The sequence below is a fragment of the Pseudophryne corroboree genome, chromosome 3 (genome assembly GCF_028390025.1).
Source record: "Pseudophryne corroboree isolate aPseCor3 chromosome 3, aPseCor3.hap2, whole genome shotgun sequence".
NCBI lineage: Eukaryota > Metazoa > Chordata > Amphibia > Anura > Myobatrachidae > Pseudophryne > Pseudophryne corroboree.
This window is the reverse complement of record NC_086446.1, coordinates 758,810,799-758,837,106: the sequence shown is the minus strand read 5'-3', so window position 1 is coordinate 758,837,106 and position 26,308 is coordinate 758,810,799. Positions and strand designations below refer to the sequence as shown.

The following is a 26,308-nucleotide window of genomic DNA, read 5'->3' as shown; positions in this document are numbered from 1 at the left end:
CTCTGTCCCTTCCTAGTTGTCCTCCTACCTCTCGCGCCACCACTTCGCAGTTTTCTTCTGTCTCCACCTCCCCTTCTTCCTCTCCAGTGTACCCCAATGGCCTGTTTTTTGGTCCTTTTTACACCTCCTCCCTTGAAGCTCTCATCAACTCCTTTGGCCTCCAGAACCACCAATATGTAGATTATTCCCTCCAGTGACACTGATCCTGTATGCCCACTTTGTGACCACGCTCAACCATTGCCATTTGCCTCCTACTCACCATTATTTGACCTATCACTGCTTTCTTCTCAACCCTTAAGGAGTCTCTCCATCCTACCCCTCTACCCAACCTTTATTGATTTACATTTGTACCATCATAAACTGTTGTATTTCTTAATTGATATGCAATTTTGCCTTCATTGCAGGGTGACACCTTGTAGCACCCCAGAAATAAAATGTAATAATGATAATGACAATGTTATGATTACATCAACTAAACAGTGCAAACAATAAGGTTCTATTAGGTTTGACAGAATATACAGTATGCAATAGTATAAAATGTTACTTACTAGTAGGAGCAGCTGCGCCCACTTCCTTTACTAAAAAAACAAAAAAACAAAGTCACATTAAAAACTACAACCACCCCCCCACCACATCCACATCTCCGTTTCATTGTGCACATTTATGTACCAAATGGTTTTTCCATGTGGATGCTATCTTCAAAGTTCTTAATTTCACCATTAAAAAAGTGAAGTTTCAGCTTTTGCAGGTCTGAGCCCTTAACATGCATGGGCTCTGCCAATAGCTATACATAACAGTGACCAAAGACCAATAGGTTCCATGAAGTGATGCTAAGCCAGATCAACCAACCAAACAACTGAGCAAACTGCAAGTAAACTGTGCAGCAGATTTATCTCTTGTTTAAGAAAACCGGTAGGTGACCGGCTGATCTGCCGCTGCAACACTGACTGAGGTAGTTCTGCTTATGGTGGGCACTATGAAAATATCACTTAAAAATTAACCCAACACCACCACAGAAACACCGCATCTTCAACCACAAACCACAGCTGCTCTGTAACAAAGGGCTCTATTCTACAGTAGGTCTCAGAATGTAGCGCAACTAAATTGTTGGTGTCGCTGAATGTATCCGATTTGGGAGGAACACAAACGGGTCAAATTGCTCTCAAGTTTGCTTTTTTTTTTTTTAATTAATACACCACGCAGGACAGAATTCTCAAAAACGGGGGCATGTCAGCTTCATCATTCTATGAAGAGTACCAAGACCACTATCTGTGCATGAACAGTGCGAGTATCCAGAGTAACCCATACTTGCCAACCCTCCTGGAAGCTGCGGGAAAACACTGATTTATTGGGTAGTCCCCCGCAGCCCTAGAAGAGTAGATGACTCTCCTGCATCCTGCCCACTTCCTAGTCAAGCGGGCAGGATGGTGTAACCAACTGATCGCTGGGCCTCAGTAAATAGGTGGGACTAAATGACTCATTGCATAATTACCTCCACCCCTCACAGAAGACCCACAAATTACGGGTGTTTGTGTTGAGAGGTGGGAGTTTTGGCTCCACCCCCGCTGCGGACCAGTGTTTGTTCAGTAGGTCATTGCTCCTGATGCCATCAAGTGGCCAGGTAATAGGTTGGGAGTCTGGGGTTACGTTAGGGGCCATTTGGAATCTGTTGTACTTGTGCTTATTAGAACTTGGAATTGTGATGCAGTTTTAAAATTTGAAAACCTGACCTGCAAAACCTGCATGTACTGTATAACCTTCCTGAGGTGGAAATAAAGTAAGTTGGATAGAGATAGATCTATCCAATAGTGAGAGAAAGTGCTTTGACCTATTCCAACCAACCAGATTCGGTCAAAGTAATTGTTTGATTGATTGCTATGGGTCATATGACCTTTATTGGCACTACCGTGCATCATTTTTACTAAAGGATTACAGAATGCGACAATCTTGCAGAGATCCAGACAAACCCCTACTAAGCCTTAAGTGCACGTTTATATATTTTGCCTCAGATAAACAATCCCATACCATGATAGACCACAAGGGGTCTTTTCTTGCTTGTTCTGTGATTGTCAACCTCATGGTCACAATCTAATCTTAAATACAGTATCTAGAGAGATGCAGAACGTGGCTGAAATATTTGCATGCTTGATTTTATAGGATACGCCTTAGTCTTTGTAGAAGATGATCTTACCAGACGCCGATAGTCTGCTAAACCTAATAGGAACCGGAGGTGGTTGAGACTCCATCCCACACACCACCATTTTCTCAGTGTCAAGATCTGTCACAAAGTTCATATCAAGGTTCTGCAATATAAAAGAGGAGCCAGGGATTGATGCATTTCACGGAAACGGTTTCTCCTACTTGTGAAATCATAATATTAATATAAATCTATCTATATATCCACTGTATCAAATATATTACATCTGAAAAGCTGCCACCACAATGTATAGTGTAGGTCTTCTGTTTAGCAAAACCTGACAGATTAGCCCAGCACTCTGGCCTTCCACACTGGAAAAATTATTTTCTTAAAATCGATGGAGCCCCTTCAGTAGTGTTAGTGAGGTAATTTATATTCCTATCATCAGATTAAAAAGTCCTATAACTTTTTTTACTGCAAGTACTATAGACAGGGCAAGATTAAGGGCCACATGGTCCTGGAGCTGAAAATTTTCAGCAGCCTATGCTGAGAAGGTAAACATAGAAAAATTCCATAATTGTGAGAAAACTATAAAAATACAGTTTTAATACTTATGATTGATTGGCCAGCCGTGTGGGATTCTCTCTACACAAAGATATAGGAATGGTAGCGAGGGGGGCAAAGCATTGTTGCACCTGGGCCCACAACTCTAGTTCCGTTACGGACTCAGGCTCTATTTACTAGCAGTACCTGCGTTGGTTTTAGTATGTGTCCACAAAGGCATTGAATGAGTGAACGTGCGTGTGTGCGCGCGGGTTTCCAATTCACTGTTTTTGCCTCTGCAGTCTTCATTTGTAACAAGGTTTGCACCCTCCCCATGGTGGATGCAAAAGATCCCTCAGAAACAGGAGTCCCAATTCCAACTACACGCCGTGATGGAGCAAGGAGTCCACCAACACGCCCACCATGTACGAGACGGAACAGTTCCATGCGTTCGCATTATGGTCACATTTAGAAAACCCATCTCACCGAATGTGTAGTCCATCAACACTGTTCAATCCATAGGTGCCAACGCTCTGTTGGCGCACAAATACCAGCCCTGAACAGCAGTCATGATGTGTACTTCTAATGGCTATGTTTAAACACAAACTGTAAATTTTAATGATAATGTGCCTTATTTTTTTTTTTTTTAAAACAGTTGTGACCTGCGGCTTAGGACTGACATGCTGTAACAAACAAATTTATCCCCATACTGTGCTATAGACCACATCTCCGTTCTTACCCTGAGGTTACTGAAAGTGTCACCATCTGTTGGGCTGCTATCAGGACGTCCGTACCATCCATCACAATATAATACTTTGTTTGGATCCACACAGGGTTGTGTTGGCTGCACATCATTTATTCCATCATAGGTGTAATCAAAGAAACTGGGGAACAGGTAGAATATCTGAAAGAAATAATAAATAAACAAACAAACAAACAAACAAACAAACAAACAAACAAAATAATCTGGAAACCAAATCACAAGATCATATCAAACTCAGATTCTTCCCTCTCAAAAAATGTTTCAGGGGGTACTCTAGGGAGACCCTAAGAAGATGGCCCTCAAACATCCTGCCCCCTTGCTAGTGAGATGGGTGGGATTGGGCAGCATACTGCTGGCCTTTTGGCCAAGATGAAGTGTTGTACCTGCTCGCTGGTACTCATGGTGTCATGTCTGTTCTTACACTGGGGGCGCGAGAAGCCCCTGGTGTGTAATCAAGACCCACCATGTGGAGCAGGTATGAAGCTTGGTCTGGCTGTAGGCCGGGGGCAGCCTGAAACCAGAGGTGTTATGGTTCCAGAATGCAGGGGTGTCTTAACATGCACTGGTGATCTCGCCACCTTTGCACCAGTATGGCACTGGGCACTTTCACTCCCCTACTTCTGTTTGCTGCACTTTTTCCTTTGCTCTGGCCTTTTGGCTAGGGCAGGGATAATGTACACTCTCCCCCCCCCCCCCCAGTCTTCTGGCTGGGGCTTATTTATATATTTACATGCGTGTTTGCACTACACCTTTATGTTTTTTGTGTGTATGTGTGTATGGGCCACCCACTCCCCCAGTTGCCGAGGCCCTCTCCTTTTGGGGAAGGCTGGAGGCTTTTCGTTCCCCAGGGGGAAGCTTCGGCCAACCCTGGGGACAAAGGGACGACCCCGAGCCGTAAGGCATAGGGAAGTTTGAAGACCCTTGCCCCCTAAGGAGACTTTTGGCTCCGGGGCTCAGGGATTTAAGGGGTCCCTATGCGCTTTGGCAAGGGGGGCCAGAAGATCCTATTTCACCTCAGTGGGCGTTTTGGGTTGGGGAGTAACAGGGCCCTTCTCTTTTTGAAGAGGGTCCAAAGTCCTATGCCCCAGTACTGTTTTTGCACAGATCACTGGGTGATGAAGCCACGCACCTCAGGCTTCAAGTAAGATCAAATGTAGTACCTGCTCGAGGGAAACACTTGGTGCAATACCAAGACATTTAACGTTAGGAAAGCTAATTTCAATATGCCGAGATGGACACTAAGGGACTTTGATTGTGAAGTTTTGTTTCATGGTAAGAACACTGCTGAAATGTGTGATGCTTTTAAAAGGTTGCTCAATAAGTATATTCATAAGTTAAATTTCCATGGGCCATAAATGCAGGAGTACTAAAGTCAAACCAATGTGGCTTAATAAAAAAGTGAAGGAAGAAATGGATAAGAGGCGTGCTTTCAAAGCATTTAAATCTGATGGAAAGGCGGCTCATTCCAGTACTATAAGGAATGTAACAATAATGCAAAAAGTAAATCAGAGTAACAAAAATAGAAAACGAAAATCAAATTGCTATGGAGTGTAAAGCCAATCCTAAAAAGTTTATAAACCATAAAAAAGGTTAAGAGGAGAATATAGGATCATTAAAAAGGTGAATTGGGTGCCTTAATAAATGACAAAGAAAGTGGAAATATTGAACGCATTTTCTTCATCTTTGTTTACTAGAGAAGCCCAGATGGTGGGAGGAGAGCATAACAAAAGTGACTAATGACCCATGGCTTATTACTTGTTTAAAGTAGTAGTCCAGGATAGACTGAGCAAAATTTAGATTAATAAATCTCCAGGTCCAGATGGACTTCACCCAAGGGTTCTCATGGAGCTCAAATCCGAACTAGCTATGCCCTTATATTTGATTTTCTACGAGTCAATTACATCAGGCATGGTAACATAGTTACATAGTAACATAGTAACTAAGGTTGAAAAAAAAAAAAAGACAATTGTCCATCAAGTTCAACCTATTTGTGGTCTCCTATGCAGTTTTATTATAGGACTAGTTATTTTTATGTTAGGACTAGTTAAATTAACTATAATGAGTGCCTACACACCATAAACCTGAATATCTTTATCCAATAGGAATTTATCTAACCCATTCTTAAAGGTGTTGACCGAGTCCACAGTTACTAATCTCTCAGGCAGGGAATTCCAAACACGTATTGTCCTTACTGTGAAAAAACCTTTTCGTCTCAATATGCGGAAACTCCTCTCCTCTAACCTAAGCAAGTGACCACGTGTTCTCTGTGCTGGCGTTATAGAAAACAGGTCCCTCCCAAGCTCTGTGTATTGACCCTTTATATACAGTATTTGTAGAGGTTGATCATGTCCCCTCTTAGTCTCCTCTTTATTCAATGTAAACATGCCTAGCCTTTCCTCATATTCCAGCGTCTCCATGCCCTTGATTAGTTTGGTTGCCCGCCTCTGAACCTTTTCTAGCTCCAGGATATACTTTTTGTAATATGGTGCCCAAAATTGCACACAGTATTCAAGTACCGAAGGACTGGCATATAGCTGAGGTAGTGCCATTATTTAAAAAAGGGAATCAACTCATCCTGGTAATTACATACTGGTAAGTTTGACGTCTATAGTGGGGAAAATATTGGAAAGTATATTAAGAGATAGCATACAGGAGTACCTGCAGACCTCCAAGATTATTAATAGGAACCAGCATGGGTTTGTGAGGGATATATCATGTCAAACTAACCTAATAAGCTTCTATAAAGAAGTGAGAGACAATCTTGACCAGGGAAACACAGTGGATGCGATTCAGATTTTGCAAAAGCCTTCGATACAGTGCCTCACAGGAGGCTAATTATCAAATTAAAGGAACTTGGCTTAGGAAAAACTATTTGTACTTGGGTACATAATTGGTTGGATAACCGGGAACAGCGAGTGGTGGTCAATGGGATGTTCTCCAACTGGGCATTAGTATTCAGTGGAATACTGAAAGTTCAACATATTTCTTAATTACCTAGGTATAAAACTGGAAAGCACAGTGTCCATTTTTGCAGATGATACTAAATTGTGTAGGGTAATTAATTCGGAAATAGATGTTGAGTCTCTACAGACAGACTTTTTTTAAACTGGAAAATTGGGCATCTAAATGGAGAATGAGGTTTAATATAAAAACATGTTAAGTTATGCACTTTGGGACAAAAAAATAAATAAAAATAAAACATCCAACCTATAAATTAAATGGGGAAAAACTAGGAGAAGGGGTAGTTGAAAGATTTGGGGGTGTTCGTTGTTAGACTTCGTAGAAGTACCCAATGTCAAAGTGCACAGAAATGATGGCAAATAAAGCTAACATGCATAAAAAATTTTATATATATATATATATATATATATATATATATATATATATATATTTTTTTTTTTTTTTTTTTTTTGGGGGGGGGATATGAGACAAGGGATGAGAGAGTGTGATCCTGCCACTGTTCAAATCGTTGGGATGGCTGCACCGGGAATATAGTGTACAGTTCTGGGCACTGCATTATAGAAAAAAAAAATCTTGGAGCTTGGAAGAGTTCAGAGGCGAGCTACAAAATTGGTAAAGGGGTTAGAGGCACTGGATTTTGGAGGAAAGGCTTACTAGGCTGAATATGTATACACTAGAAAAGATATGTCCAAGTGAAGACATTATTAATATCTTCAACATATAAAGGGACATTACAAGGAGCTATCGGGAGATTTGTTTAGTTAGATAACACTGCTCAGGACACACAGTCACCCTCTAAGGCTAGGAGAGACAATTTTGTACCCAACGTAGGAAAGGGTTCTTCACAGTAAGGGCCATAAGGATTTGGAACTCTCTGCCAAAGAAGGTAGCAATGATGGACTCAGAAATTTACCTACACTATTTTTAAAAGTATTTACCAACTTAAAAAGATCAAGGATATAGCATTTAAAATAATTATATTTTAGGAAGCGCACTAATTATAGTGGTTAGTCTTAAAACATCACTTCATCTGGGACATTATAGTAAGCTTTAGCAAAACACAGAATAGTGTAAGAATTATAATACAGGTTGAACTCGATGGGTAATTTGCCTTTGGTCAACCTCAGTAACTATGTTATTGTCACATATGGGGAGATGTACCAAGCCTTCTAAAGTGATAAAGTTGAGATAAAGGGAGTCATTCCGAACTGATCGCTGCAGTTTATCGCAGCGATCAGGTTGGATCTGCGCATGCGCCGCAGTGCACCGGCGTGCATGCTGGACGGCCGAAGGCCATTGTTCCCTAGCGATCGCCTCTGCCCGATTGACAGGCAGAGGCAGTCGCTGGGCGGGAGGGGGCTGGAGGGTGGCGTCAAGCCACAGTTTAGGAGGCTTGGTCCGGCTGGAACGTTGGGGGGGGGGGTTGCGTGACGTCACACGCAGCCGCTGCGCCTCGGGCAGCAAAGAGGTTCTCCCAGCCAGCCGCAGGAACTGCGCTGGCCATGGGTTACTCCTCAAATGCAAAAGCATCGCCGCTGTGCGATGCTTTTGCATTTCTGTGGGGGGGCTGGCACGGACATGCGGGGCAGACTAGCCCTGTGTTGGTGTCCCCCCGCATGTCTGAGTGCCTGATCGTAGCTGTGCTAAATTTAGCACAGCTACAATCAACTCCGAATGACCCCCAAAGTACCAAAAAAATAATCTCCTGCCATCTTAGAGGCTGTGTCTGAAACATGACAGCTAGTAGTTGATTGGCTGGTACGTTATTACTCTCCAAGGTCTGATACATTTCCCCCCTTGTTGCTATGATAAAGTTAACTTAATATTCTTGAAAGATGTCAATATTGAACAGATAATGTGATTCTCGATGTTCTAAAGCAATGTTTAAAATAACACTGTTTAATTATAGAAAGAAATATATTGCTAAATATTCCTTTAAATGTAGACGTGACTTACAGTCATCTATAAAACTGTATATGGCGTGAGTTAGTCATAAAATAGCAGACAGGAAGGAAGAACCATACTGGATATGGACAATGAATGCATGTTGCAAAACTTTCATATTAAGCATAAACATAATTAATAAAAAGTTAGTGACATGAACTGATCAACAGCCCACAATAATTATTTTAAAGGAGCATCCAATGAGATTAGAGATACTTTGATGGACATGCTCCTGGACCAACAAGAATTCCCTGTTTAATGTATTTATGATATAACTTTCTACTAATCGCTCCTACCAATACTGTATGTATTTTCCATCTCTCCCTACTGTTGGGCAGCGCATTCTATATTGAAACACTGATCTTCTACCTATATTTTAATTTCTAGGTCAAATGGAATTCTGTGAATATATTACCATATTATTAATATGGGTTATATTATATAGGTAATAATTACACATTGTTTGTTCCCAATTAAAGGATTTCATTTACCCATTTTATATAGTCAATAACTGCTGATACCATTGATGAGCAGCACGGGCGGTGTAATGGTTAGCATTACTGCCCCACAGCACTGAGGTCATGGGTGCAATTCCCTACATGGCCCCAACTGCGCCGGTCCAATTTCCTACATGGCCCCAACTGCGCCGGTCCAATTCCCTACATGGCCCCAACTGCGCCGGTCCAATTCCCTACATGGCCCCAACTGCGCCGGTCCAAGACCTGGACAGGACATCAGCCTCCAGCTGTTGTGACCACCCATGGTGGTTAACACTGGGCAGCACTGACAGCAGTGAGGGGGCATGCGGTTTAGGTGCATGTTGCTGTCTGGCTCTTCTGCACATGTCCTAGCATTATACAGGGTGGTCTTCAGTTTGCCGGCGGCCGGGCTCCCAACGACCAGCATACCGGCACTAGAATCCCAATAGCTTTTCTCCCTCTTGGGAGTCCAAGATAGTGGTGATTGCAGAGAGCCAACTGTCTGTATGTCGGCGGTTGGGATTCTGGCGCCAGTATGCTGGCCGCCAGGATCCAGACCGCCGGCATAACATACTACACCCCATTATACAGTATTATAGATGGAATTATAACTATCTTTATTCTGCTACAGACAGACACTTACAGAAGTGGGGTTGAATGGATCATATGGATATTGCAACTTTAATCTGGCATCCAGCACTCTTTGAAAACACATTGAATCTGGAGCAGCGTTTATATGGAGATCAACTTCTGAACCAGGAGTCACAACTGTCTGATCGACACTCAGAGAAACCTAAAAAACAAAGTATAAAAAGTATATAGTAAACCCATTCCACCAAAACACATAATAGACTTTAGGACATGTCCTGTAGATCTTTCTGATCCCCGATTGGGAGACCCAGGATATTCACTGAAGTAGACGTAGCAGCCCATTAGCCTGCCTGATTCACTTATCGTTTACACAGAATATTTATATGCCTGCATCAGTGCTTTTACACTTGTCTTACCAAATATCAATAGCAGTATACTGGGACAGTGTTTCAAACATCTATTGTTCTTTCAGTAGAATACTTTTTAAACCGTAGTTCAGATGCTTCCACCCTTAGACTATAACCTATGACAGTCTGTAACCTCTAAGTTTTGTATATTGTTCAAGCTAAAGGCTTTGGAAGTCACTGTTGAACAGATAATTTGCATCAACACACTTGAAAAAAAAAAAGAAGATAACTTTGCGGGATGCATCATACTGAAAAATGCAGCCAAACCTCCGAAAATGCAGTTTATGGAGATTTTGTTGATTGCCGCATATGCACCAAGACAAGCATGTGGTGGGCAATACCATCTGGTGTTACCCTATAGAATCCAATGGGCTTCTTTTGATCTTTACCCCTGAGAGGGATCCAATTGTATCCCTCCCAGCACCCCCCCCCCCCCCACAATGCATGCAACACTCTACATATGTGCAGACAGGCTCCCGGGTCCTAAATGGGCAACTGCTGGGGACGGCACTGCGCATAACCACAGCGCCTAGAGTATGTGGCCTGCTCTTCAGAGGCTTTGGGCATGCTCGCTTTCCTTGGGCTGCTGCTATGTCCTTGGCTCAACATATGCAATTGGGACCATTTGTGCAGTTCCTACACTACCAACTGCCACTTCAAACTGATACTACCCTGCTTGTTCCTGGGCCCCCGCGTTGCGATGAGTGGCGGGATGCATCTTGCCAACTGCATGGTCACATAGTAACATGCGCAGACAAGTGTTATTGGGTTGAAAGTGCAGCATATGCAGAATATTAGATTGTAGATATTTGGCCTTGACATCTGGCCTATGTAGAGAGAGTGCAAAAGAGCAAATTATGCTAGCTCTATAGAAAGAATTCAGAAAATGTTGCGCTCTGCATGTACTCAATAACTTGTACTCCTAACTGGGGGAAGTGACAGCATTCTTTTTAAGCCTCCCTAATAAAAAAAATAAAAAAAAAACACCAACAACAATCACCAGTCCACCACCAACACCCTCTACCAACCCCAACTACGTATTACAGCAGGCAACGGGGGCCAGTCACTTGAAACCATGCTGACAGATGGTGTCCCTTTTCTAACTGGGTGTCTATCTAGAGATGACAACAAGGATCCCCAGGAATTAATGCCGAGGTCTATGAACTGCACTGAAGCGAACATTAGCCAAGTATGGGGTCTATATACGAAGCTTCGTAGAGATATAAACTGGATGGAGATAAATTACTGACATGTCAGGCTGAAAAAGGTTGGTCAGTACCTTGTCTTCATCCACTTTATCTCTCTACATGTCTTAGTAGATAGATCCCCTAGAGGATCTATTTACTAAGCCTTGGATGAAGATAAACTGGATGGAGATAAAATACCAACCAACAAGCTCCTAACTCCTTTTTTAAACCCAGCCTGTGACAGGGCAGCAAGGAGCCAATTGGCTGGTACTAAGGCTTAGTAAATATGCCTCTTAATCTTTTAGTTAAAAAAAAATCTTAACTGATGACTTCCGGTTCCGGCCTCATGCTGCAAACAGCGTAGTTGCTGAGCTCCCGGGACCTGCCCGACAATTTATATCATTACAAGGCTCTCTGCAGCCTCTTTGGACTCGGGCCACCAACGTTCCCCTCATCCTGCACTCAGAGCGTTCTCCGGCCCCGTTCTCAGCGGCTGACGCGCTCTGGACCTCACCTCTGCTGACGAGCTGTGTCCGCCGGCGCTTCTCTCCTCCTGCACTCGGAGCGCCCTCTGGCTCCGTTCTCAGCGGCTGACGCGCTCCGGACCTCACCTCTGCTGATAAGCTGTGTCCCCCGGCGCTTCTCTCCTCCTGCACTCGGAGCGCCCTCCGGCTCCGTTCTCAGCGGCTGACGCGCTGCAGACCAGATTTATGCTAGTGAGCTCTGTCCACTGGCGCCTACCTACACAGCTACCGCGCTGCCTCCCAGAGCTCTCATCTACCTCTAAACAGCACTCTCTGACTCCACTCCCCACAGCTGCCACGCTACATCTTGGAGCTCCCTTCTGCCTCTCTACTCTCCAGTATCACACTCCTTGACAGTGCTTCCCTCTTCAGCCTGCTGGTGAACTATAATAGTGCCTGCAACTCTCCTGACACATATCCTGTTGCCTCTACTCTTGCTAAGGGTAACCACTGCTGTATTCCCCAGCGCATGGAGAAATTCCTGGCGCCGTCCACTTCTAATAAATCACAGTCTACCCGGCAAGAGAAACGCAGGGCTGATTCTAATATGGCCCCAGGCACAACCACTCCACCTGCTTCTCCTGCTCCTAAGAAGACTGCCTGCGACCCAGATCGCTCCAATAATCCTCAGGTGTGTCGTCCCCCAGACTCTCCCATCACTTACTTAGACATGGTAGATGCAATAAAACACACTATGGGCCCTTTATTAACACAAGCAGTGTCTGATATTTCTGCACAGCTACAGCAATTATCTCATAGGGTCACTACCACTGAATCTCACGTGGGTAAGCTGGCCCATGATGTGTCTGATGTACAGCACAATGTGGTTAGACTGCAAAAAGAAAATTATCAACTTTGGAATAAGTTGGACAATATAGAAAACAGGTCCAGGAGAAATAATGTAAGAATTGTAGGTCTCCCCGAATCTGTCAAGGGTCCTGACCTGGAATCATTTGTACGATCCACTTTGCCGTCTCTTCTACATATTACAGAGGAATGCAAAGACATGGTTATTGAAAGAGTGCACAGGATTGGCCCCACTCCCCGCTCTGATGATGCTCGCCCTAGGGTTGTCATCTTTAGATGTCTCAACTACCTTCACAAGCTGGCTATTTGGAATGCCTCTCGGAGCCAACGCCCTCTTATGTGGAACAAAGTGAAGCTTTTGTTGTTTCAAGATTTCTCAGCAGAATTAACCCGTGCTAGAAAAGCTTTTGCTCCTGTTTGTGCTCGCCTGGCCCGAGAAAAGAAAAAATTTGCATTACTCTATCCGGCTAGGCTTCGTATTTATGTGGATGACAAGTTTTATGACTTCCAGAACCCCTCTGATGCAGATGCATTTCTCCGCGATATGGATATGGCCTCACATGCTGACATTTCTGACCCTGTCTCCTCTCAGATTTGATAGACGGCATGAATACCCCTCCTTAAATCTCACTGAGCCTTCCTGAGTGTTCACCACCCTGTTCCAGTCCAGTTATATATTTTGCATTCTCATAATGTTTTGCATTGTTATCCTGTACTCTATTGTTATCCCTCTATGCTCGCATAGTAACATATATTCCCGTCTGCTGTTTCCTTGTGTTAAAATATTGAATACTGTTATGATTTAGGCTTTGTAGGATTAATTCCTTTTTTTTTTTTTTTTTTTTTTTTTTTTATTTATCCCCACCTCACTCTCATGGGACACTAGCTGGTGTTTTCATCTCTAACCACTTTTCTTTATGTCTTCATCTTCTTACGCTACACTTGACGTATATATCTAGATTGCGTGTTGTTTCTCTCACAGGCTCCCGTCTATGACTTCTATTTCTTATACTATGCGCATATCGGTGGATAACCCGTTTCCTCCCTGTCAGTACCGGGCAATCCCTGGGAAACCCATCTTTTATTTTTTTATTTACATCTGACTGTCTGATCATGTTCGATGACCTGAAGTCTCTATGCAATGCATACATGGATTACTTTGGGTCCCTTGTTGGACCGTTTCTCTTTGTTGTTCTATTGTTATTTGTTGTCTGTCATTTTCTTCTACTTTCTTTACTGACACCTTCTGACACCATTTTTTTTTTCTTTCTATACATGGATACATGATTTTCTAGCGACGCTTTTCTCTCAAAATATTGACTATGTCTGTTTCCCGCCTTAGAATTGGCTCATTGAACGTGGGGGGAATTAATTCACCTGCTAAAAGACGTAAAATCCTTTTGTACTTGACTAAATAAAAATTAGACGTGGCCTACTTACAAGAGACCCATCTTACTGATGTAGAATCTAAAAAATTGTCTATGATGGGTTGGTCGTTGGTAGCGGCAGCACCGTTCACTTCCAAGAAGAGAGGTGTGGCGATTTTAGCCAGGAAATCCATTGCTCTACATGTATCACACTCATTCCCTGATCCTAATGGCCGATTTCTCATTGTACATATTGTTTTAGGTTCCCTACAATTTTGTTTATGTAATGTTTATGCACCAAATGGTTACCAGAAATCTTTTTTCAGTACTTTAATAGCAAAACTTAGCTCTTCCATGCATGAAGGCTTGATTATTGGGGGTGATTTCAACCTAGTCTCCTCACTATTTCTGGACCGGTCCAATCCTTCCAGCAAATCTTCCCCTCTTCCCAAATTTGGAGTTCCTCATTTTGCAGCTAGTCTGCAAACTTCAGATGTTTGGAGAGCATTTAACCCAACAGAAAAGGAATACACTTGTCTTTCGGCAGCCCACAATACTTTATCGAGAATTGATTATTTTTTCCTTTCACATTCACTTTTCCCTGATGTTTTAGACACATCTATTGAAACTATCATAATTTCAGACCACGCTCTTCTCTGGTTTGATCTTAACCTATCTAAAGATACTACATATCCCAGATATTGGAAGTTTCCTTCCCATCTCACCCGCTCCCAAAAATTTTGTGATAAACTTAAGGAGGCATGGAGGGATTACTCTGAGACCAATGTTTCCCACGCAACCTCAGATCCCCCCCTCTTTTGGCAAACGGCCAAGGCGGTTTTACGAGGAATGATTATTTCATATTACTCAATTAACAAAAAGTCTTTAGCCTCTACATATTTATCCCTCCAAACTGCATTAACGTCTGCCTTCCAGGACTTTAAAAAGAACCCCTCCCCAGGTAATAAGATTTTATATCAGCAAGCCAGGACACACTTTGATGAACACCTTAATAATTTAGGTAACCGCCACTTATTCCATGTCAACTTCAGATATCACAAATATGGTAATAAAACTGGCAGACTGTTGACTAATTTGCTCAATGGAACTAGGGCTCCTATGTTGATTCACCCCTTGACTATTGAGGAAGGTCTCACTACCAGCAATAATCAACAAATTGCAGAAGTTATGCATTCCTTTTACAGCTCCCTATATTCATTCCCTTCTACAATACCACTTTCGGACTCTGCCACTGATAACTTTGCTACACCGATCCCTTCTTGGATATACCCATCCCTCCCTCAAGTCCCGCATTCGGCCTTACTCTCCCTGACCACTCCTATTACTCTTACCGAAGTCACAAACACTATTTAACATTTAAAACCGGCCAAAGCTCCCGGCCCAGATGGATACTCTGGGGAATTCTACAAATTGCTTGCTCCTGAGATAGCGAATACTTTAGTTTCATTCTATAACCACATTCTCTCTGTTAAGTCTGTCCCATTATATTTTAATTCTGCTCTCATTAAACTTCTCCCTAAACCAGATAGGAACCTGGGTTAGAGAGATCTCTATCGACCCATCTCCCTTTTAAATCTAGATTACAAAATCCTTACAAAAATTATTGCTGATAGACTCAAGCATATACTCCCCCTAATAATACACCCAGATCAAACCGGGTTTATCACAGGTCGTCATTCGGAGGTTAATGTTCGTAGGGTCTTCTCAGCTATCCAACACCTTGCAAATACCAAATCTTGTGATGCTAACATTATCCTGGCCTTGGATGCTGAGAAGGCCTTTGACATGGTTCTCTGGCCACACTTATATGACACATTATTGAAATTCGGATTTCCCTCTTCCTTTATATCTATAATCGATTCACTATATACAGGTTCCACCTCCCAAATTTCTTGTAACGGTCTCCTTTCATCACCCTTTGGTATTGCTAGAGGTACGAGACAAGGTTGTCCCCTCTCCCCCCTTTTGTTTGCTTTAGCGATCGAACCTCTCGCAGTTGCCATTCGTGCCTCCCCGGATATCTCTGGTGTGCAGATAGGCCCGTTAGAATTAAAAATATCAATGTTTGCGGATGATATGCTTTTATTTCTTTCACATCCAACAACTTCTGTCCCCAATGTTTTAAATCTAATTTCTGCCTTCGGTAAGGTTGCAGGTCTCAAGATAAATATATCCAAATCTGAGGTTCTCCCTATTTCTGGTTCCTGGGAACTGATTCATTCTATCCCTTCTCTGTCTAGGTTTCAAAATGCAGGTGACAGCCTTAAATATCTAGGTATACATATCTCCCTTTCTGACTCTCTTACCTACAAAGTCAACTATACATCGGCTCTAACTAAAATATCTACTCTTCTTACAATTTGGCAAGACCTCCCTCTTTCTATGCTAGGCAGAATAGCAATCATTAAAAGTATAATCTTCCCCAAACTATTTTACCTTATCCAATGTTACCTCTTTCTTTGACTCCCTCTGACTTCGTTTCTTTTGATCGATTGATCGCCAAATTTATTTGGAAACAAAAACGAGCTAGAATATCACTCTCAAAACTTCAAGCTTTAAGGCAAAATGGAGGTTTAAAACTTCCGAATTTACGTTTATACTCCTTATCTATTTTATACCGTTATATTAGTGATTGGCTGTTGCACACCTCCTCATACACTGACTTACAGTTGGATAGTGCTCTCTTTCACCCATACTCTCCAAGTGCTCTTCTACACTCACAACGATCAGATATCCCCCCTAATATACTTAATCATGTTATTTTTAAAGATACTTACAAGGCGTGGCTCTCCATCAACAGAAAATTAAACAGGGATTTTCGTGCCTCCCCATATATAACCATATGGGGAAATCCGAACTTCCCGCCATCTTTGTCAAATCCCCTCTTTGTTTGCTGGAAGGATAAAGGACTATCTCTCATATCCAAAGTCTTTGATCCAGGTGGTGCTGTGCTTCCATTTTCTATACTTCAGACTATTTATGACATACCCAGTAACCAATTCTTTATGTACTTACAGACTCGTCATTTTGCACTTTCTATAAAACCTACTGCTCTTGTATCTAGAGCTCCGGATTTTTTGGTATCTTTGCTTCACTTACAGACCCGTACACCTTTCAAAACCTCTCACTTATATTCTAAACTCCTTCCTGACCCTGGCACTACATCTCAACTCATGGTTTATAACTCCTGGCATCAAGATATTCCTTCGTTGACCTCTCCCACTGATATTTTTAGTAATTTTACCCGGGCTATTAACTATCTCCAATCTGCATACTTACAGGAAGTCCACTATAGAACCATCCATAGGGCATATATTTCTCCTGCTCAGAGAAGCCATATGGTTCCTGATGAAACAGGAGCTTGTCCGAAATGCACTCTCCAGCCAGCTAAATTTATACACTGTTTTTGGTCCTGTGGTAAAATTAAGAAATTCTGGCATAAAGTTATTGGATTCATTAACAACATTTTTAAAATACATGTAATCCCTGATGTCCTAGCTTGCCTGTTTGCTAATTTCTCCAACTGGGATCTCAGCCCTCATAGATCAGAATGTCACCCACTCCTCACCGTAATAGTTACAGTTGCACGGAAGGTGATTCTGTTACATTGGATTTCTAAATCAAGTCCGGCTCTCTCTGAAGTTCTTCAGAAATTACTTCAATTGCTTTATTTTGATAGGAAATCTTTATTTCCTCACACTGAATTGGGCTTTTCTAAATTCTTTACTAAATGGAATCCATATATTAATTCATTATCGCCTATAGATAAAGAAGCGGTTATGAATATTTTCGAAGGCACTGAATGGTTCCTGCGTAATGCTGCTACCTAAACACCTATTGTATACTATTTCTGATTATAGTCTTATAGTACTACATCACCTTTGAAACTGTATTACTCTTCCTCTCACGTTCAAGGCCTAGTTCGAGTAGAACAATAACGTATATACTTTTTTTTGGGGGGGGGATCGCATTTTATGTATCTCTTCTACACGCAAATGTCTTATATATATATTTATCCTTTTTTTTTTGGCGTTAGAAAATCAATCCCTTCCTGCTCTTCTCTGGTGTCACCCTTTATTCTTCCTTTCTTTGGTCTATTCCTTTCCCTTTATTTTCCGCTTATGGCTAGATGTATACTAGCCAGATGGGCTTATTTCTTTCTCACCCCACTTCCCTTTTCCTACTATCTACCTTGTACTATTCTGTTTTTTAATATGGCAATTTACTATTAGCCTTTCTTTTTCTATATACCTTAAGTATGGTGTTCACAACATAATATTTTCTACACAAGGTTGTTGTTTCTTTCCCTCTTTACCAACTAATGCGACCTATATTATGGATATACTGAACATTCCACTTTGACTTCTCCGTTATTTTCCTGGTTGCAGTTGCTCTGTTACCTTTGTTTATTTCAGACTTATTTCGATATATCTTCCTCGATATTACTATGCTATACAGCATCATTGCATTACAAATGTGTACTTGTGGCTTTGTTACACCGCACTATGTTATTGCCAATTTAAAACCAATAAAATAGTTTGAAAAAAAAAATAAAAATAAAAAAAATCTTAACTGACTATTTTCCCCTCAAAACCGGTCATAACATTGGGGTCTATTTACTAAGCCTTGGAAGGTACCAGACCGTCAGCTCAGCTCCTAACTGCCATGTCACAGGCTGTGACTGAAAAAGGACAGTTAGGAGCTGATTGGCTGGCACCTTAGCTCCATCCAAGGCTTAGTATATAAACACCATTGGTTTTTACCATTTTTATTTATTTAATATAGTTTAAAAGTATTTTTAAATATATAATTATATAATGCACATCTGCAGAACGGATCGCCTTGTCAAAACCTGCAAGACACAGTGGGGTGGCGCGGTCGCACATGATCTGACAATGCCAGTTAAGTGGTTAATCTGCTTACTATCTTACTAACATGGGCCTTCATTCCGAGTTGTTCGCTCGCTAGCTGCTTTTAGCAGCTTTGCACACGCTGAGCCGCCGCCTACTGGGAGTGAATCTTAGCTTTGCAGATTAGCGAACAAAAGATTCGCAAAATAGCTAATAGAATAGTGATCAGAAATTTCTTTGCAGTTTCCCAGTAGCTCGATACTTACTCTGCCACTGCGATTAGTTCAGTCCTTTTCGTTCCTGGTTTGACGTCACAAACACACCCAGCGTTCGCCCAGACACTCCCCCGTTTTTCTCCAGCCACTCCCGCGTTTTCCCCAGAAACTGCAGCGTTTTTTCACACACTCCCATAAAACGGCCAGTTTCCGCCCAGAAACACCCACTTCCTGTCAATCACACTCCGATCACCAGAACGAAGAAATTTCTTCGTTAAGCCGTGAGTAAAATACCAAACTTCTTAGCAAATTTACTTGGCACAGGCGCGGTGCGAACATCGCACATGCGCAGTTTGCAGAAAATCGCGATGCAAAGAAAAATAACGAGCGAACAACTCGGAATAACTGTTAAAATGTTTCCACTGGTAACACAATGTACTAAAAAAAAATGCTCCGACTGCTGTCTGGGGTCCTCCCATGAAACTGTGCTAGCTATGTGCACCGCTGTTAGTACCAAGCCGTAGCTGGAGGGGTGACGCCGGCGGGGCATTTGAGGAGCAGCAGCGCTGGCATCCTTAGGACTGCTAGCTCATAAAGAAAAGTAAAATAAATAAAATCATAAAAGTAAAATCTTTGGCTGCTTAATAAAAAGGTGCTTCCAGATCCTGCTGGCACCAAAATGAAACTGAAGAGCCTGAGCCGTGGGCAGGGTATAGAGTTGGAAGGACTGGTGCATCTTGGGAGCTGTAAAAAGTTTTAACTGTTTGGTGCCCAGTCCTACCCACCACCAATACCCCAAGGTATGACTGTGGATCCCTATGGGCCCTAAAGAAAAATAAATATAGTAATATACCCTCACAAAACCATATAAAACAGGCACAAGTAAACACCTATCCACTTCAGTGGCAAATGAGCAATCAGCCAATCAGATGCATCTTAAGTGTTGACAAAAGCTTGTATTGCAAAAGCCTTCAGGCAGCTGTAACTGATACTGCATTGTACGGTTTCCTTTTTTGACAGTTTGATGAACAGTGCATTAAGGTACTCCACCTTCATCAGACCTTCCTATTCTTCCCTTCCTTAAGGGGGGTACACACGGAGAGATCCGTGCTTAAAATCTAAGCAATCTTGCTAGATTGCTTAGATTTTAAGCACGGATCTGCCGTGTGTATGCCCTCCAGCGATAGCGATGCGCGGCCCCGCGCATCGCTATCGCCGATGCTAGATTGAGCTGCATGCAGGCTCAATCTAGCGGGTCGCTCACTTCACCGTTGTGTGAAGTGAGCGGCCCCCCGTCGGCTTTCCCCCTCGCTCAGCACATCGCGCTGTGCTGAGCGGGGTGAGAGATGTGTGCTGAGCGGTCTGTGTTAAGATCGCTCAGCACACATCTCTCCCGTGAGTACCCCCCTTTAGGGGTCTATTCATGAGGCAGTGAAAAGTGTGGAGAAGTGAGCTAGTGGAGAAGTTGCCCATGGCAATCAGCATTGATGAGACATTTATAATTTGCATACTATACAACTGTACAGAGCAGCTGATTGGTTGCCATGGGCAACCTCTCCACAGGCTCACTTCTCCACTCTTTACTGCATCATGAATAGACCCCTTAGACCACAGGTTCTCAAACTCGGTCCTCAGTACCCCACACAGGGCATGTTTTGCAGGTCTCCTCACAGAATCACAAGTGAAATAATTAGCTCCACCTGTGGACCTTTTAAAATGTGCCAGTGAGTAATTAATACACCTGTGCACTTGCTGGGTTACCTGCAAAACATGCACTGTGTGGGGTCCCGAGGACAGAGTTTGAGAACCCCTGCCTTAGACTCTTCAGTTACAAGCAGGCACATGCGTCAGAACCGCACTAATCTACGGTTTCTTTCTAGGAATTTGCAGAGCAAATTCACATTCTACCAGGCGCAAGCCAGTGTAAAGGAATTTTACAAAGAAGAAAGAATCGGATTCTAATGGGTGCACTCCGTCCCTTTAAATATTATCGTTTAAAATAAAGTTACATTTATTAAATAATTTTGTTATAAACATGCCACCCTTATCTGAAAACCTGTAGGGCTAATCTATTAATTTCTATTCAGCCTTTTTTGGGGCTGAGTAAAGCGAAGTAATAAAGAATAAATAAAAATAAAAACGTGACAATACTGTAATGAAAAACTATATAAAAGTGTTGGTGAATAAAGTGTTAAAATTATTATTAGTATCCCATTATAATCGTGTAGATATAATTTATTTAAGACTTGCCCTGATGTCAGTTTTTGGCTCTTGATACTGATACAGTATTTACATGCAGAGTGTTAATTGATACAAAGTATCAAAGTTATTGTGGAGACAAATGTATGTGAAGTAATGTCTCCAAAAAAGTGTGCCTTATTATAGGGAGTTTAACTCTCTTTTAACAGCACTATAGGAGAAATAATTTTGATTGCATCAGTCACAAAGATATTGTTTAAGAAGGCAAGTGATGAATTAAGTGTATACACATTAAACCATATTTATGAAAGCAAGATGTCTTTTTGAACATGCCAAGAGCTATGCTGTGCCAGCTGTCTATGATAATGACTGACAGTTTGCTTGATATTTAATATCAATGGAATCTTATTCCACAAGTGATTGTATTCTGTGCAATGTTTTCGTTAAACAATATCTTTGTGACTAATGCAATCAAAATCATTTCTCCTATAGTGCTGATAAAGGAGAGTTAAACTCCCTATAATAAGGCACACTTTTTTGGAGACATTACTTCACATACATTTGTCTCCACAATAACTTTGATACTTTGTATCAATTAACACTGCATGTAAATACTGGGCTCTAGTCTTTTTAAGCATCAGTAGCAAGAGCCATAAACAGACATCAGAGAAAGTCTTTAATAAATTATATCTACACGATAGAACGTGATACTAATAATTTTAACACTTTATTCACCAACACTTATAGTTTTTCATTACAGTATTCTTGTCACGTTTTCTTTATTTATTCTTTAATACTTCGCTTTACTCAGCCCCAAAAAAGGCTGAATAGAAATTAATGGATTAGCCCTACAAGTTTTCAGATAAGGGTGGCATGTTTATACCAAAAAAATTTTAATAACTGTAATTGTATTTTAAACAATATTTAAAGGGACGGAGTGCACCCATTAGAATCCGATTCTTTCTTCTTTGTAAAATTCCTTAACATGTTGTCTAATCAGAGGGTAGCACCCACAAAAGTGGTCAAAATCCTAATATATATATATATATATATATATGACCAACACTCCCTTAAGTCTCATTTGATTTTGTATTTCTGGAGGAGATGAAAACATCTGTTCGCAAGCCAGTGTGAGTTCATCTTAGTATCAGCACCACTGTAAGGCACTCAGCTGCAGGTAAGGCAGGAGTGTGAGGAGGAGATGCCACATACATGGACATGGGGAGATGTATCAAGCATCGGAGAGCGATAAAGTGGAGTTACTTCCCAAAGGAGCCAATCATCTTCTGCCATTTCCAAGACTATGCTAAATAAATGACCGTTAGCAGCTGATTGGTTGATTCGGGAAACCTCTTCAATTTATCACTCTCCATGGCTTGATACATTTCCCTAATCACTGAGAAGAGCTCTGCTGGGCAGATTAATGAAGTTGGGATGCCTGAGACATTGTCATATAGAATTGCACTTACTAAATTGTTAAAGCACGGCTGTATGTCCAAGGGCACGGTATCTGATATGAGCTCGTTATCCACTCTTGCGAAGACCAGAATATTAGCGCTGGTTGCGAGTTGGGAGCTTACATTAATGGGAAGGATGAAAGAGCCATTCTGGTCTGTAATGATAAAAGCATTACCAGTTATTGTACACGGTACATGTAAGACTGGAGTGTAAATTACATTTAATTGGAAATTATATTAATCTTTTAGGAGTGTTCAATGGGGATAATTCTGAGTTGATCACAGCAGGAAATTTTTTAGCAGTTGGGCAAAACCATGTGCACTGCAGGGGGGGCAGATATAACATGTGCAGAGAGAATTAGATTTGGGTGTGGTGTGGTGTGTTCAATCTGCAATCTAAATTGCAGTGTAAAAATAAAGCAGACAGTATTTACCCTGCACAGAAACAAAATAACCCACCCAAATCCAACTCTCTCTGCACATGTTATATTTGCCTCCCCTGCAGTGCACATGGTTTTGCCCAACTGCTAAAAAAATTCCTGCTGCGATCAACTTGGAATTACCCCCAATATTTCTTAACTGATACGTAATAATTCCTCTACATTGTTCATACAGATATTTGAACTTGTTTTGTTATTATCATTCATGCACAAAGTGTTTTTTATTTTATTTTAAAAAGCAAACAAAGGAAACAGATGCGTGTTAGAGAAAATTTATATATTTAAAATAAACACAGGAAGGCACTTAGATTTAGTGTAACTGAACAGCTCTGTTCATGTGTAATCAATGTCCTTGAGCATTGTTATAAAAACACTTGGGGTATCCACACAAAGGGGCATATTCATTATCACAATAATGTCACAAACCGATACCGAATTTGTGCCGTTGTTGATAACGTACAGCTCTAATCATAATAATTAAGTACTCACTGATGGTCAAATCAACTTCCTGAGAACCGTACGCCACAATGCCTTCTCTGGCTTTTATCTGTAAAGAGAATTTACACGTCAGATAACCAATTCACATGTTTCCATGATTGTTTTCTGGGCCTGCTGAAGCCAGTGGCTGTGACCTTGGACACCCAGGGGCAGATGTACTGAGTCTTGGAGAGAGATCAAGTGGACGGAGATAAAATACCAACCAATCGGCTCCTAAATCGTATTTCAAACACAGCCTGTAACATGGCAGCTAGGAGCTGGTTGGCTGTCCCCCCCCCCCCCCGTCCACTTTCTCTCTCCAAGGCTTAGTACATACAGTAGACCCCATAGTAGTGCAAGACAAAGTACCAGCCAATCAGCTCCTAACTGCGATGGTACAGGAGGTTTAAAAAATGACAGTCGGAGCTGCTTGGTTGGTAGTTTCTCTCTCCAGTTTATCACTATCCAAGGCTTATTATATCCCCCCCCCATCTTGCACAGAAAATGAGACTGCCGGTCATTCAGGCAGAGGCGGCAGCAGGGTGGGAACGCTGTTTCCAGGGCAGGGACGGAGCATTGTGGGGGTGGTGCGGCTAAACGAGGGCATGATCACGGCTGCTGCGTTATGTCATGCGCAGCAGTTACGATTTAGAATATGGCGTCAGGCCTCCTGTGGGCGCATCCAAGCTGCAGCATGCTGGGCTGCCTTGACCAGCGACGGGCAGACCCAGCATGCGACCCAAAGGATTGCAAGTTCTGCCAACTAACAGAATTTGCAATCCTTACCGAATTAGCCCCCCCCACCCCCCACATGTGGCCATGCAAGGGGAGCAAATATATATATATTTTTTCTGTGCAGGGTAAACACTGGCTGCTTTTGCATGTAGCCCACAGATGTCAGACAGCTTTATTTGTACACTACCATGCAGATTTCAGTTTGGACACACCCCATCCAAACCTTAACATGTGTAGTTTGGAGCAGAGAAAAGAGGGGCATGATAGAAAGTTTCAAATATACCAAGGGTTTAAACAAAGTCCAGGAGAGAAACATTCTTCAAAAAAAAAAAAAAAAAAAAAAAGAGAAGTATTCATGTAGGTAAAGAGAGCGCCTTGAGTAGTATATGTATCTATTTAAGATAATTGCCGCCCGCCCCCCCACAAAAAACAAACAAACAAACTTCCAATACATCTAGACTTAATCTTGCTGCATAGTGCAGTTTCCCCCTTCTCTATCCAGCTGGTCTGAGCACTAGTAGACTCTAGCGGTATTTTAGAGTCTATTGGGTTTGTACAGGTCTCCTGAAAAATGGCAAGGAAGCCATTTTCCTGCCAATTTTTTTACTGCACATGCGTTGTTCTCTGGGAAAAATGGCCACCATTTCATTTTCCTGGTTACTTAGCAGAACTGCATGTGCCGGCGCAGGACTCCAGAATGTTAAGTATTGAAAAGTATGGGTGCAGGGTGTGCTCAGGGGCCCATGTGCACCGCACACCTTGCACCCATTATAGATACACCAGTGGTCTGTAAAATCCATACTGCTTGCTCTCTCAAAACTATTTCAAATACCTCTTTAAAAAATAAAATAAAAAAATAAAACCTAATTTTTGGATTATAAGAGTGAACCATCCAGCCAACCAAAACATGGTATTTACACCGATCTCTGACGGACACCAGAGACATCTGCTGTGTGTTGACTCTAGGTCATCCCTTATACCGCCTGCATTTCTCTGGTCCTTTCACACTTACAATGTAATAAAAAGTTTTATTGGCGGCGTCTCCCTCAGCAGCTTTTCCTCTCACTATGAATTCCACCTCAATGTTATACATCTGGTTGCAGTTTAGTTGCCCACGAGGAGCCATTATTTGCACGTAGCTATTTGAGTGAGCATAAAAACGATATATAGTGCGTTCATCATATGGATAGTCAACACCGGAGTAATCATTGACGTAACACTGGTCTTCATCCTGGTAACTAACCTGTAGGAGAGACAGACGAAGGTAATGAATGCATGAAAGCTAAATCTAACACGTGCCATTAGTAAATTAGGATACATACTTTACACATAATTGCCTGCGATCCCGAAAGTTGCGAGAGACTAACGATTTTTTTGGGTAGTCCTCCGCATCCTGGGAAAAGTGGTTGGCTCTCCTATATCCCACCCACTTCCTAGTGAAGTGGGCAGAATGTGGCAAAAACAAAAAGGTAATCGCAGCTATGTTTTGAGGGGTGTAGTATGCAAGGTCGACAGTATCTAGGTCAACCGGGTCTCCAGATCAACATGAGTTTTTTTTTATATTTCTTTGGTGTGGTTTTCTCTGTACAGTGACCGGGAACCCCAATTAGTGCACCGTGATCGCTTGCCATGCTTCGGGCAAGGTGCCTCGCCCCGCTGCGCTCGGCACAGGTTACTATTCCCTATCGTAGTTCGCGTGGATCATTAAATATGATAAATGTCAAAGAAAAAAAAAAAAAAAGTGACAAACTCATGTCAACCTTTTGACCGGTTGACCTAGAACATGTCGACCAATAGTGGTTGACCTAGTTACCGGATCCCGTTTTGAGGGTGCAGGGCTAAAGGAGACTAAACCACGTCATTTAGCCCTAACCTTTCCCCACAAATATCAACATTTTGCCACTGTGGGGGCTGAGTATGCCCGTCCCATCCCAAAGTTTTCTTCAGAGTCTCCACTCCAGAGAGTAGTACAAAGAAGTTGGGAAGTATGGCTACATAGTTCAGACAGTTTAATAATTTACATCTATTCCCTACCATATAAATGCACTAGGGTGGTCAGGCGCCAGGATTGCCAGCGTGGTCCGTCATTACCAGTGAAGAACGATATAGGCGATGATCAGATGCATTGGAATGATAAAACGGCTATAATGTTCCATGTGTATGTATGATAATTCATTGCACGCTCCCATGAGGTGGTCCATTGC

The 26,308-nt window shown here is 42.1% G+C and overlaps 1 protein-coding gene across 1 annotated transcript in view; it reads right to left on the bottom strand.

Moving 5' to 3' along the window:
• LOC135056794 (ovostatin-like) overlaps positions 1-26,308 on the bottom strand; it is a 191,872-nt gene that overhangs the window by 73,617 nt on the left and 91,947 nt on the right. The window contains exons 13-19 of the mRNA XM_063962388.1: positions 25,117-25,347; positions 23,382-23,439; positions 22,465-22,607; positions 9,471-9,620; positions 3,420-3,584; positions 2,192-2,303; positions 549-578 (exon numbers count right to left, since the gene is read on the bottom strand). Coding sequence (XP_063818458.1) covers positions 549-578; positions 2,192-2,303; positions 3,420-3,584; positions 9,471-9,620; positions 22,465-22,607; positions 23,382-23,439; positions 25,117-25,347 — 889 coding nt within the window. The remainder of the gene's footprint in view (positions 1-548; positions 579-2,191; positions 2,304-3,419; positions 3,585-9,470; positions 9,621-22,464; positions 22,608-23,381; positions 23,440-25,116; positions 25,348-26,308) is intronic.